The sequence below is a fragment of the Malaclemys terrapin genome, chromosome 14 (assembly GCF_027887155.1).
Source record: "Malaclemys terrapin pileata isolate rMalTer1 chromosome 14, rMalTer1.hap1, whole genome shotgun sequence".
In the NCBI taxonomy this organism is placed as follows: domain Eukaryota; kingdom Metazoa; phylum Chordata; order Testudines; family Emydidae; genus Malaclemys; species Malaclemys terrapin.
The window spans coordinates 35,524,988-35,539,875 of NC_071518.1; the positions used below are offsets into that span (position 1 = coordinate 35,524,988).

The 14,888-nt window shown below is 43.1% G+C and overlaps 1 protein-coding gene across 2 annotated transcripts in view; it reads right to left on the reverse strand.

Moving 5' to 3' along the window:
- The window catches only part of AMFR (autocrine motility factor receptor), a 45,836-nt gene that overhangs the window by 19,502 nt on the left and 11,446 nt on the right, over positions 1-14,888 (reverse strand). For both annotated transcript variants that reach the window (XM_054048663.1, XM_054048662.1), the window contains exons 4-9: positions 13,625-13,777; positions 9,663-9,703; positions 9,053-9,185; positions 8,099-8,232; positions 5,389-5,499; positions 553-743 (exon numbers count right to left, since the gene is read on the reverse strand). In XM_054048663.1, the coding sequence (XP_053904638.1) occupies positions 553-743; positions 5,389-5,499; positions 8,099-8,232; positions 9,053-9,185; positions 9,663-9,703; positions 13,625-13,777 (763 nt within the window). The remainder of the gene's footprint in view (positions 1-552; positions 744-5,388; positions 5,500-8,098; positions 8,233-9,052; positions 9,186-9,662; positions 9,704-13,624; positions 13,778-14,888) is intronic.

Consider the following 14,888-nt stretch of genomic DNA (forward strand, 5'->3'; position numbering starts at 1 on the left):
ATTTCCTGCTCTGCCAATGGGAATGAGAATTTATGGAACAAACAACAGTTCTAGACTTGTTAACCTGGTAGAACTAAGTGGCTACTCCCTTTTCCTTGAGTTACATACAGGAGGAAGGGAGCTTTCAGAAGTCTCTATAGCTTTGGATGGTCTTAGAAGCGTATGTTCAAACCTCTTCAGAGGTGTGACAAAAGCAAGCGTAGACATACCTGAGCTAGCTTTTAGCTAGCAATAGCGTCACAGTGAAGCCCGCCTGGGACCCTGGGTACATATTCGAGCAGCTAGCTTGTGCTGCTTGCTGTGGCTTCATGGTTATTGTTACATGTCACAACATGCTGCAGTCACACCTCTGACTGCAATACAGACATACCCTACGAACCGATATTCACCTGTAACTAGGAGAAGGAACTGTCTGTCTGAGAAAGCTGAAAGGGAGAGGAAATTTTTGTACAGTTTAAGTTTATACTGGACCACACTGAGGATCCAGTTATAGAAGGCTGCTGCTCTTCTGTTTTTCTGGATAATATCAATTGTAAAACCTGGTTAACTAACCATCGAAGTGGAAGAAGTGATTGTGCTGGTTCAAGCGAGGTCTGCCTTCTGCTACTGCCACAGGTACCAAGTTCTCATCTAGGTTCTCCCTCTGGTGGTCCTCCCTAACTCGGTGGTTGTCAGTGATATTGAGAGACATTCTGCAGGTGGGGCAGGATGTATCCTGTTCAAGCCAGGAACGCAGGCATGAGCTGACAAGAAACCAGGCAACAGAAAACCATAGTGAGCATACACCATTTGTCTGAGATATCAAGATCACAGGTGCACAGAGAAGCTGCAGTGTAACAATCACACCTCACAATATTCTCTGCAACACATTAATATGTCTGATTGCTGTTATATTTTACAGTTACCTGAAGTGATAGACTATGTGATTAGCTTCTGATGACCACATCACTTGATCTGTTTCCAGCTGAAGAAACCCAAGTGAAAGTGTTCCTACCTTGCTTTTATACCCACGCTTCCAGACAGACCCTCTTCATGTCTAGAGAAGCCTTGAACAGATTTACTTGCCCAAGTAGCCCAGAGCAAGTAAATTTTAGTTTGGAAGGGGAAGTCAAATGATCATCATTATAAAGAGCAGGTGAGTAAATTTTGTGGCTGTGATGGTAAATCTTCAAGGCCTTTTTAGCCAGGCTGGTCTGGAGTTATCATTCCAAAGAACTGTTCAAATTTTTCTTGAGACAGTTAACCTTACTTATATTATTGACCAGGGGCCTATTACTGTGAGAATTTTATAGACTAAGATTTATTGATGCAAGCAATAATGCATTTATTTTCTAGATTCATTTACATCTACAACTCTTGGGGTCCCAGGACTTACAGGGATCCACTAAGCTCTTTGTCTGCTTTCTGATTCAGACTGCCTAGACCGCAATGAGAAATCACACAGAATTCAAAATTGTGTTCTGTTGCAGAAATTCAATACATTTTCTTAAAACATATACTTAGTGCTCATATAATACACTTAATCAGAAGCTCTCAATGCACTTTACAGGAGTCTCAGTATGTGTCACCCCCATTTTACAGACAGTGAAACTCAGGTGAAAGAAGACTTGTTCAATGTCAAACTACAAATCAATGGCAAAGTCAAGAATATAACCCACTAGACTCAGTGCAAGGCCCTATTCCAGTGGATCAAGCTGTCCATCTACATATGATGAAGATGTATGAATAAATATCTAGATATGATGGCGATGAGCACACTAGTAACACTAAAGTAGATATAATGAAAATCTAGCCAAATACATCAGCTTACTCCTCAGAAGAATGTACCAAGAAGCATGTTAGTGGTGCCAATGATATAAAGTCATCACTTACTGTAGCAAACAAGTGCTGGATATTGTAAGACAGTGAATTCAAACAAAGTTCTAGTAAAAATTAAAGATGGGATTTTCAAAGGAGCATAAAGGAGTTAGGTATATAACTCCTAGTGAAATTCAATAGGATTTGGGCTAACACGATTTGACTCCTTTGAAAACCCAGCTTAAAGGCACAAGGCTGATCTTAACCATGTGAATCTGGGCTACCATCTCTTTTTTGTACATCTTGCACATATTTATGTTGGGAAAATAACACAGCGGGGAACAGACTATCCAACAAATTCTTGGACTGCATTGGAGACAACTTTTTATTTCAGAAGGTTGAAAAAGCTACTAGGGGGGAAGCTGTTCTAGACTTGATTTTAACAAATAGGGAGGAACTCGTTGAGAATGTGAAAGTAGAAGGCAGCCTGGGTGAAAGTGATCATGAAATCATAGACTTTGCAATTCTAAGGAAGGGTAGAAGGGAGAACAGCAAAATAGAGACAATGGATTTCAGGAAGGCAGATTTTGGGAAGCTCAGAGAGCTGATAGGTAAGGTCCCATGGGAATCAAGACTGAGGGGAAAAACAACTGAGGAGAGTTGGCAGTTTTTCAAAGGGACACTATTAAGGGCCCAAAAGCAAGCTATTCCGCTGGTTAGGAAAGATAGAAAATGTGGCAAAAGACCACCTTGGCTTAACCACGAGATCTTGCACGATCTAAAAAATAAAAAGGAGTCATATAAAAAATGGAAACTAGGACAGATTACAAAGGATGAATATAGGCAAACAACACAGGAATGCAGGGGCAAGATTAGAAAGGCAAAGGCACAAAATGAGCTCAAACTAGCTACGGGAATAAAAGGAAACAAGAAGACTTTTTATCAATACATTAGAAGCAAGAGGAAGACCAAAGACAGGGTAGGCCCACTGCTTAGTGAAGAGGGAGAAACAGTAACAGGAAACTTGGAAATGGCAGAGATGCTTAATGACTTCTTTGTTTCGGTCTTCACCGAGAAGTCTGAAGGAATGCCTAACATAGTGAATGCTAATGGGAAGGGGGTAGGTTTAGCGGATAAAATAAAAAAAGAACAAGTTAAACATCACTTAGAAAAGTTAGATGCCTGCAAGTCACCCGGGCCTGATGAAATGCATCCTAGAATACTCAAGGAGCTAATAGAGGAGGTATCTGAGCCTCTAGCTATTATCTTTGGAAAGTCATGGGAGACGGGAGAGATTCCAGAAGACTGGAAAAGGGCAAATATAGTGCCCATCTATAAAAAGGGAAATAAAAACAACCCAGGTAACTACAGACCAGTTAGTTTAACTTCTGTGCCAGGGAAGATAATGGAGCAAGTAATTAAGGAAATCGTCTGCCAACACTTGGAAGGTGGTAAGGTGATAGGGAATAGCCAGCATGGATTTGTGAAGAACAAATCATGTCAAACCAATCTGATAGCTTTCTTTGATAGGATAACGAGCCTTGTGGATAAGGGTGAAGCGGTGGATGTGGTATACCTAGACTTTAGTAAGGCATTTGATACGGTCTCGCATGATATTCTTATCGATAAACTAGGCAAATACAAATTAGATGGGGCTACTATAAGGTGGGTGCATAACTGGCTGGATAACCGTACTCAGAGAGTTGTTATTAATGGTTCCCAATCCTGCTGGAAAGGCGTAACGAGTGGGGTACCGCAGGGGTCTGTTTTGGGACCGGCTCTGTTCAATATCTTCATCAACGACTTAGATATTGGCATAGAAAGTACGCTTATTAAGTTTGCGGATGATACCAAACTGGGAGGGATTGCAACTGCTTTGGAGGACAGGGTCATAATTCAAAATGATCTGGACAAATTGGAGAAATGGTCTGAGTTAAACAGGATGAAGTTTAACAAAGACAAATGCAAAGTGCTCCACTTAGGAAGGAAAAATCAATTTCACACATACAGAATGGGAAAAGACTGTCTAGGAAGGAGTACGGCAGAAAGGGATCTAGGGGTTATAGTGGACCACAAGCTAAATATGAGTCAACAGTGTGATGCTGTTGCAAAAAAAGCAAACATGATTCTGGGATGCATTAACAGGTGTGTTGTGAGCAAGACACGAGAAGTCATTCTTCCGCTCTACTCTGCTCTGGTTAGGCCTCAGCTGGAGTATTGTGTCCAGTTCTGGGCGCCGCATTTTAAAAAAGATGTGGAGAAACTGGAAAGGGTCCAAAGAAGAGCAACAAGAATGATTAAAGGTCTTGAGAACATGACCTATGAAGGAAGGCTGAAAGAATTGGGTTTGTTTAGTTTGGAAAAGAGAAGACTGAGAGGGGACATGATAGCAGTTTTCAGGTATATAAAAGGGTGTCATAAGGAGGAGGGAGAGAACTTGTTCACCTTAGCCTCTAAGGATAGAACCAGAAACAATGGGTTTAAACTGCAGCAAGGGAGGTCTAGATTGGACATTAGGAAAAAGTTCCTAACTGTCAGGGTGGTTAAACACTGGAACAAATTGCCTAGGGAGGTTGTGGAATCTCCGTCTCTGGAGATATTTAAGAGTAGGTTAGATAAATGTCTATTAGGGATGGTCTAGGCAGTATTTGGTCCTGCCATGCGGGCAGGGGACTGGACTCGATGACCTCTCGAGGTCCCTTCCAGTCCTAGAATCTATGAATCTATGAATATGCGGACACAGGTTATGATTTTGTGCAAACAAAAGCTATTCCACCACCTCCCAACTCTAAAAATAAAGAGCTATGCACTCCCACATATCTAAGAACAAGAACGAAAGCTTCATGTTTAGCTTGCTAGTAGCAAAAAAAGGACAATGATGAGAAGAGATAATTAATTCTTAGAAGGTATCAAGGTTAATTTATTAGATCAGGTTTTTACACCTGAGTTTAAGTCATCCAATTTAACATGTTGCCTTTCACACTAATTAGCTGGCACCATGCAGCTCAGAGTAACCTGAGTTCAGAAAGAATGCAAAGATACCATTTTAAATACATGGAAAACAACTTTCTGAAGAGAGAGCCTCTGCTTCTCAAGTGCATGGCTGGTGATTAAATATTCATAGGGTTCTGTAGCTTTGTAAAAGGAGTTTCTGCATCAGCGACAAATTATCTCATTAGAGGCTTCATGGAATGCAAATAAATATTTATGAAAAGGTTTGCAGTGAATAACAACAAATTAGCCCCCGATCATAACCTCTGATTTGATAACTAACAGCCAGGAGAGAGCCAGGGAAGGAGCTATTAGTAAAAGAAACGTGATCATACAACACATGGACAAAACATTTAACTGACCCTTCAAGTTAGTCAACAGGTACTTCAGAAAGCCCCAGCCTCCCTACCCAACTCCTGCTTTGTTTGTTTTAAGCACAAGGGTAAGGTGTTTTCTCTGTTTTTTTATTTACCACCCAAAAAATAATAAATCTTCTTGGAGGAAACGAAGGTGGAGACAGAGGAAAAAAGCTGAGCTTGCTCAAACCAAGCATCTATATACAGCAAGGTACTTTCTGCAATCAATTCGCCAGATACATACTTGTGGAAGAGGTGCCCACATGGGAGTTTACGGGCAGTCTGCATGGAGTCCCAGCAAATGGCGCAGTCATCATTATTGACAGCTAGCTCTTCAGGAGTTGCAACTGCAAACCTACAATGGGAACAGACAAAACAATGATCACACCAACCCCAGCACAGCTACACACCTAAAAGATCTTCCATTAGAAACCCTCATTCACTGCACTAGCCATTCACTATGGGTTGATGTAGAGCAGTAGTTTGCAGCTTTTTCCATAACACGACCACAGTTAGAAGAGAAGAAAGTTCTGGAGTTCATTGCATTGGTTTTGAGACCCCTGTCCAATCTAGTTATGAAAAGGGAAGGTGTCCAAGGACCTCCTTGCTACTCCTCCAAGACTCATTGTCAGGCTGAGGACACACAAGGTATAGCATGCAGAGTCTTGACTTAAGAATAAGTTATACTTTTTAAAACCAAATTCAGCTGTTTACATCAAAGTGGAAGTCCTTCTCTTATCTGGTGTAATCATTTGTTGTTTCAGGCAATTTTACAATGCCCCATATACACTTTAAAAAAAGTTTAAGATAGAAACTAGTTGTCTGCATAGAGTTCTAGCAGCCAAGCGCAGAGGCTAAGGTGATGAGTGCCATAGGAAAGCTTTTCAATAAAATGAGTGTAGAATATGCTGTTTTGAAGATGTTAAGTGACAATCCACAGATAGGCATGGTGCAAATTTAAATTGGCAGTTTCATAAAGATTCTGGCAATATACTAGTGCTCTCACAAAGCAGTCATATTGACACAAAACACTGTATAGACTAAGGGTCCAGTCCATCACCACAAACTAGAACACCCCAGAAGCAATCAGAGTCATTTAGGTCCATAGTGAGGAGACACTGACTATAAGGAAGGAGTATCTGAAACACTTTTAGACTCAATACCACCTCAATTCAAAAATTCTTTCAAAAAAATTAAGCCTACAAAAATCACCGATAAAAACAAACTAAGAATTTTATTGAAACCCACAAACGAAAATAAGGAAGACCATTGTGAAGAGCTCATGTAATCTTTGGTGATTTAACATCCTACAGGCACTTTTTCTATTGGTAATAGTGTGGGTTAAGGATGGAGCATCAGGCTTCTCTCTGAACATGCGTTAGCCCTGGAACCAGGGGTGAAAGTGAGGCAGTAGGGGCCAGTGCTCCGTACCGGTGAGAACCTGCACCGGCCCACACTCAGCCCACATTAAAGCGCTGCCGCCCTTTAAATGTCCCAGCCTCTTTTGCCTCCCGTCGACAGCCCTGCTGGTAGGGTCCGAACCGGCAGGACCGCCGACCGGGGGGAGGGGGGGGGGGGAGAAGAAAGGGGCAGCACTTTAAAGGATGGTCCTTTGCCGCGGCAGCTCTTTGACGTTGCTGCGCCCCCACCGACAGCAGCGGGACTCTGCAGCACTTTAACCCCTGCCCCTTTTGTCCGCCCTGGCTGCTGACAGGCCGGGGGGGCCAAAGGGAGCAGTTGCCCTGGGGCCAGCGATTTAAAAGGGCCCGGGGCTCCAGACGCCGCTGCCACTACCGCAGCAGTGGTGTCCGGAGCCCCGGACCCTTTCAATCAACAAACAGGAGCCCCAGGCAGCCCGAGGCCCCACCCCTTCCGCCCAAGGCCCCACCCCTTCCAGAGGCCAGAGCCGCCTTGCCCCGTACTGGTAAGTGTCCTCGGTTACTTTCACCCCTGCCTGGAACTATGTTGATTTAAAACCGGATTTTACATTAATTTAAAACCGGATTAGTGCAAACCTCCACAACAGAAGTTCTTAAACCAGTTCACACCTTGTTTAAATCAATTTAGCTTTAATTGGTAAATTACCAACTTTATGGGGTAGTATTAGTTACTTCACAGTTAAGATTGAGCAGAGCTATTTAAGATTTTGATTTAGCCTAAATCAGTAACTTACTGACACAAACTAAACAGTTTAACTTTGCTTAAATTGGGTTTCAGAGTGTCAATGTTAGGAGTTTAACTGGATTACTTTTAAAACATTTTAGTTAAACCAGTGCATTTCTAGCATAGACAAGACCAAAATTTGATAACTGAGAGTTAAAACTTTGAAGCTCTTGCTCCACTCCTGATTCCAGTGTTTTAAAAAACACCATGGTTTCACTGTAATTTGGTTACTGCTCCCACTGCTATAACAAAATCAATCTCAGATTTCTGTTAGGCCTAAGGCCTGGCCTACACTAGAAAATTAGGTCAGTTGAACGACATTGATCAGGGGTGTAAATCTTTCCCCTCTCCCTCCCCTCCAAGCATCATAGTTAAGCTGATCTAGGTCCTCGTGTAGACAGCGCTAGGTAGACAGAAGAATTCTTTCGTCGACCTAGCTACTGCTTCTTGAGGAGGTAGATTACCCATGTCAATGGAAGAATCCCTCCTCTCAGCGTAGGTAGTGTCTATACTGACCCGCTGCAGCGGCAGCGCTGTGCCCCTGTAGCGTTTTAGGCGTAGACAAGCACTAAGAGGGGTCTACTTGTAACAGAGGGGAGGGGGAAACAAAGAATCAGTATGATGACATAGTGTAAGTGAGAAGACTTAACAGCTGGATTAGCAAATTTGTCTTTCACAAGCCCTTTATATTAACCCGTGGTAAATAAGGCAACCTCCTCAAACCCATTTGTTTATCAGGAGGCTCTTCAGGATCCAACTCGGCACTTTAAACTCACTCATCATTTGCTCACCTGGCTTCCATGTTTCCAACCACACGCAGGTAGTTCTTGTGACGACGGATTCTACGCTGAACCTCATGGAACAAATAACGCAGCTGCATAAAAATCACCAGGCTGGCCATTGACAACCAGATATTGCCAAACAGCTTTAAAACAAAACAAAACGGTGCTCAGAAGTGAATACCAAGACGCTAAAGAGAAGAGCTGAAAAATAGCAGCAAACATAATATACATCGTACAAGTCACTATGGCTAGCAAAGTAGAGCGTTCCAGTCTGAAGGGCTCAGAAAATTCCAATCTGGCTGTTCCAGAAAAACCCAAACCATTATCAGCTGTTCCACCCTCAGACATGAAAATTTTGCCTGTAATTTATGTTTTCAGAGAAACATTTACCCAGTCTTTACAACCTGGGGAGGGAGGAAAGCTTCAGTTAGAAGATGATTTGTGACCATGGGAATTGGATCAGGCTCTTAAGAGCAGGAAGAAAGATCTAAATACAGAGATAAACCAATATAAGCCCAGGTTATTTTGTGTTCCATGTTCAAATACAATCACAAGAACCACCTCCAGTTTACATTGTTAACACTACTTAAATAGTAAAGTATTTACAACAACAAAAACATTACATTCACTCCTGACCAATTTGATGTCTCTTGTTGGGGATGGAAATAATTTATTTTTCTTCATAAATCAAGCCTGACATTACTCAAGTACATATCAATTTGAAGTGAAACATCTGCGAAACATAATTATACAGAGAGCTAAAACACTAAAACAAAATGGCTTCCACGGAGTTAAATGATATAGGTAGAAACAATGCCTACAGAGCAACATTACATTTCCATCTCTTTACTTAAACACCTTCTGTGTAACGTTCAGTCCATTACAAATTAAAAATGTGCGTGGCCAGGTCACTTTATATTAAGACAATTCTGTTTACTTAGCACTGACTTCAATGTTACATACCAGCATGTGAATATGATGCATCAGGTCCAGCGAAAGCAAGGTTAGCTCCATGACAAAATCTGTATAATACACATACGTTCCCTTGCCCTCCCAGGTTCCTTCATGGTTGAGATCCCAGAGATGAATTACATAACTGTAAGAGACGTCAAAGTTATTTATAAAAAAGTTTAGAAACTGAATTTGATTCTAACAACATTGTTTACAATTTTTTCCCTCTCCTGCTGCTGTTTCTCCTCTTTCCATCACACTTAGGTCTTTCTTATTCACCTGACTAATTAATCTCAGTGATTTCAACAGCGCTATTCATGATAAGCAAGGCAATCAGAATTTAGCCCTTGGTCTTGGGATATCTCAGCCTACTTTAAGCCCTGTGTGGTTATATTTGAGTCCATGCTTCAGATACACCATTATTAACAAGTTCCTTAGTTGTATGCTCACTACTGTATTACTGATCTTTACTGAAAAATATGATCTACAAGAAATAATCTCTGTCCCTCTCAAAAAGTCCCATTTGCAAACAAACAAAATAACTAAGCACCACCTTCGAAGTGAAGCACCTATCTGCACCAACATCTCGGCATGGGTATCACCTAAAACATATGCTACTTACCGTAAAATCACATGAGCAGTTCTCACTGTCACAAGTAGAGACTGTAAAGAAAAAAAGGTCAATCATTAATATAATTCCTCCCCGTTTTACAGATAGGGCTACTGAGGCAGGGAGTGGAAGCGACTAGACAAGGGTAACAGTGAACCAGTGGTAGAGCCAGGAATAGAACCAAGGTCTCCTGACTCCCAACTCTCCACCCCTGTCTTATAGGCCATACTGCCTCCTTAAACCTTAATGTTCTAAAGCCCTGTCTATGCTGGGATCAGAACTTTGCTAGCTCCCTGCAGCCATACATAGCATAGTTCTCATCCCACTGTGGGTAGGAACTAAGTATGAAGCTCAAGGAAACCCACTGATGCTTATTAGTAGCTAGAAGTTTCAAGTGGGACTAAGAAAGCACCTCTAAGTCATTTTCATTCCTTTTGTTGAGGCGGACATAATCACTGCAGGAATAATTTCTGTCTCTAGTGTTATGTAACAGTAGATACAAGAAGCTGCATAGAATTACATCTTGTACCACACTCCTCATTGTAGAATCTGAGTGCCTTCCAGTAGTGCATTAAGCAACATAACTAATGTATTTGTTCTTTCATCCTTTTCCCAGAGGTAGAAGTAAGGGGAGTATATTTTGTTTTGGGCTGTTACAGCTGCCAGGGGAATGTAAATGTCCTTCTCTACATTTAAAATTTCAATTACAGATTTGCATTAACCAACTATATAATATTTTGTTTTCAATGTAGCCTCTCTCATCCTGAAAGATCAGTGTGTGTTTATGGATTCTACATACAATACACGGATCACTTAACCCAACTCTCAATTGGCCAATTGGATTAATTTTGCTGTCCTTGCTGCCTGAGCACTGAAGAGTACAAATATCTTTACAACAAAGTGGTGAATTAAAACAAGATATTTAGACTCCATAGCACACAGCCCATCGTATTACAATTCTTACAGTAGCTAAAATATAGGGCCTAAACTCTTCAGATTTTCCCTTGACAGATGTTTTCCTTATCAGGCATTTCATGCCATGTCCTGGCTTTGACATAAATCTGTGCTCAACAGTTTATCCATCCAGCAGATCTTATAATCATTCTGTTTCACCAGAAGGATTTAATTTGTGTTACATTTACTTTTGCTCATTGGCTTGCTCAGAAATTTTCCCTGTAACTAGAAGACCTCTTGGGAACAAAGTACAGTAATTTTTCTGTTTCTGTAGTTTGGTATGTGATTGCATCAGCAACGTAGGAAGGTTTAATTGTCATGTGACAGGAGCAGATTGTGTGGCTGACGTAACTTTTTATGAAAGTTGGGTCCTGATTAGAACATGAGACAGTACTGAGCGATTTGTTGACATTACTTGCTTTCAGTCTGACCTGTATATATTGCTTGATTTGCTGATCATAAAATATGAAGATTTCAGTCAGACAAATGGCTGTATTATTGTAAAAAAAATAATCCTAGAAATGTATTCCAAATGTATCAGACAGGGTGTTAACTTGAATGTTTTACTATTCACATGCAATATGACCAAACTACGGTTGCTGTCCAAACAACACCTGAATGTCCTGCCTTTCATATTTTAAAATTTCAACCCTGTGTTGCATTTATGTAATTTTTTTTTAAATTAAATTTCCTTTAACTGAAGAAAAAAAAAGTCATGGGAAAAAATGGACTCATTTCACAGGATATGCTTGGTTGTGTATCTGGAGCATTGCACTTTAGCATTTGAAATGTTTTTTCAGAAGCAACATACTGCCCTTTATAGATCATAGAATATCAGGGTTGGAAGGGACCTCAAGAGGCATCTAGTCCAACCCCCTGCTCAAAGCAGGACCAATCCCCAGACAGATTTTTGTCTCAAATCCCTAAATGGCCCCCTCCAGGATTGTACTCACAACCCTGGGTTTAGCAGGCCAATGCGCAAACCACTGAGCTATACTTGCCAGGCCCTTTCAGAACACAACCTACTTCCCTTACCACATTCACATCCCTCCCAAAACACATCTCTGTCATCCTGCTGAGAAGAGGAGGGGCTAGGCAACACAAAGAGAAGGAAGAAGCCTGGCTAAAACCCGAGAATCACATTCACATCACTGTATTGAAAACACAGGAGAATAAAGCTAAATCAATGTTTGCAAAGTCAGGAAAGAGACTAATAGGGTACTTTTAAAAATCCAATATAATTACATATACTCAAATGCAATATAGTTGGCAGTGTCCGTTTTAAAGAGCATCAGATGGACTGTCAGCAGGAAAACATTTCAAAAGCCTTTCGCTGCAGTTTTACTACTTTTTCCTTTAAGTGCGAGGATCACCGCTGGATGTCAATGATAGGAGGCATACAGAAAAGAACACGAGTGCATCTCCTGAGGCTCAACTTGCAGACACGCATGAGTAATTTCACTCACATGAGTGCAGGCCCACTGAAATCGAACACTCTACTCATGCAAGTAAGTCCTGGCAGGACAGTGCCCCTGGTTTGTTAATCAGATGCCTAAGAGCTATATCAATTCATTTGACATCTGATTTTTCAGAACTTGTTTTTAAAAATACATTGGTATGAGACAGATACATATGTGTTTATCTCAGTGTTAAACTTAGGGCTGCAAATCATCTTTGCTTTAAGAGGTGGTAGCAATGATAAATCCTTTCACTGCTGCCTACTTTCGGCACAGTTGAAATCAATACATCTGTGTATGAGAAAAACTAATGAGCGTGCTTCTTGGGAAAGAGGAAGAATTAGCTGAGGTGCCTATTAGAATATGAGAGGCAATGTTAGAAAGAGCTCAGCTATCAGAAACATTACTGCAACAAATCTTCAGTTCCATTTCACTCTGCACGCTGTCTGGCTCATTTTTGTGTTCAGGTCAATCTTAGCTGAAACTTTAATACAAGTGTCAAATACCGAAATGCCCACAGCCCTGCAGTAGCTGCCTCTGCTCTAACTAGGTGTCTCCAACTATCCCCCAGAAATCCCCAATTGTTTCCTCGCTCCACTATGTCAGGCAGTATTAGAGCCTCCTACTTCCAGCTTGGATTGATTTAATATTAAGATGGTCCAGATAACCACTACGTGGTACATGAACTAAGGAAAATATATACTTGTCCCACCCCTAATAAGTAAAGAATAAATGGAGAAATACAGGTTGAACCTCTCTAATCTGGCATTCCCTGGTCCAACACTCTGTGGCACAGGCGCCAACTCTGTGGGTGCCCCTGGGCTGGAGCACCCACAGGGAAAAAATAATGGATGCAGAGCATCCACCGGCGCCAAGCTCCCCCCTCTGCGCTCCTCACCTAGTGCCTCTCACACGCTGGTAGCCCTGCACTTACCAACTGGCGTGGGGCTGGTGGCCAGGACCCCAGGTGGCAGCAAGGCCCCCAGGCGGGGGGCCACGCTGGGCGCAAAGCCTGGGGGTGCTGTAGCACCCCCTACACCCTTACTTCCTGCGCCTATGGAGACCCGCTGGCACTCCTGTAGTTCGGCAAATTCTCTGATTCGGCACCGGTCAGGTCCCGAGGGTGTCGGACTAGAGAGGTTCAACCTGTACTACATTGGAGAAATTGATTTAGATAACTATTCTAGTCCACATTGAACAGGAAAAATAAATACATTCTAATAGACACTTCACCTAATTCTTCCTGTATTTCTCATGAAGCGTGCCCATTGGTTTTTCTCATATACAGATGTCTTGATTTCAGCTGTGCCGAAAGTAAGCAGCATTGTATGGATTTATCATAGCTATCACCTCTTCAAGCAAAGACGATTTGCAGTCCTAAGTTTAAAACCAGGATAAACACAGATCTGTTGGCTACTTTGCAATAGGATAGTACTTATTTTAATTCTTTTAATTCTTTCTGGCTGGAGACTTTCAAAAACCAAACTGCAGAAGCCCCCAAATAAACCAAAGTTAAGAGGAAAACCAAAGTGCAAATCAACTTGCATACAAAGTGCGTCTCACCTCTGCTGCCATGAAAGCTAGAGTGTGCATTCCATGCGTATAGCCAATAACGCCACAGATAACTGCTAGACCACAACAGGAGAGTAACATGGCAATCAGCAGAGTCAGGACTCGGACGTGGCTGCTCATTGGGGTGGTGGGAGAGAAGGAAAGCTAAAACACAAATACAAAACAGTGTTAACAAACTGGTCCTCTCCCTGTTGCCTTCACCCACACATATTCAATTGATCCTAATTACTTCCTGAATATAACCAATGTTGCAACCTCAACCAGCTAACCCAAGCAGCTATGAGGGCAGGGAGAAAGAAAAAAACCAAAACGCGCACATACACTCCCTAAGGCCTTGTGACTCTAGCTTTCATTTATATTCACAGATTTTAAAGCCAGAAGGGACCATTGTCTAGAGTGACCTCCTGCATAACTTAGGCTGCGGAACCTCACCGAGCCATTTCTGCATCAAGCCCATAACTTCTGTTTGAGCTGGAGGGTAGGGTGACCAGGCGTCCGCTTTTCGACCGGAACACCCGGTCAAAAAGGGACCCTGGTGACTTCGGTCAGTACTGCCGACTGGACCATTAAAAGTCTGGTCAGCGGTGCTACGGTGCTAAGGCAGGCTAGTCCCTACCTGTCCTGGCTGGCACCGCGCTGCACCCTGGAAGCGGCCAGCAGCAGGTCTGGCTCCTAGGCAGGGGGGCCATGGGGCTCTGCGCACTGCCCTCTCCCTGAGCACCGGCTCCGCACTCGGAGCTGGGGCGGTGCCTGCAGGTGAGAACAGCACGTGGAGCCTCCTGGTCCCCCTGCCTAGGACCTGGAGCTGCTGATTGTTTCTGGGATGCGCATAGCACAGAGCCAGGACAGGCTGCGCCGCTGACCGGGAGCCACCTAAGGTAAGCCCACACCCCAACTCTGAACCCCAACCCCCTGCCCCAGCCCTGAGCCTGCCCCCCCAAACCCTGAGCACCCTCCTGCACCCCAAACCTCTCATCTCTGGCCCCACCCCAGAGCCCTCAGCCCCCCCTGCACCCCAACCCCCTTCCCAGAGCCCCCTCCCACATCCTGAACCCCTCATCCCCGGCCTCACCCCAGAGCCCTCCTCCCCTCCTGCACCACAACCCCCTGCCTCAACCCACAGCCTGCTCCTACACTCCAAATCCCTCAGCCCCAACCCCCCAGCCTAGAGCCCCATCCTGCACCTCAAACCCCTTATCCCCAGCTCCACCCCAGAGCCCACACCCCCAGCAGGAGCCCTCATTCCCTCCTGCAC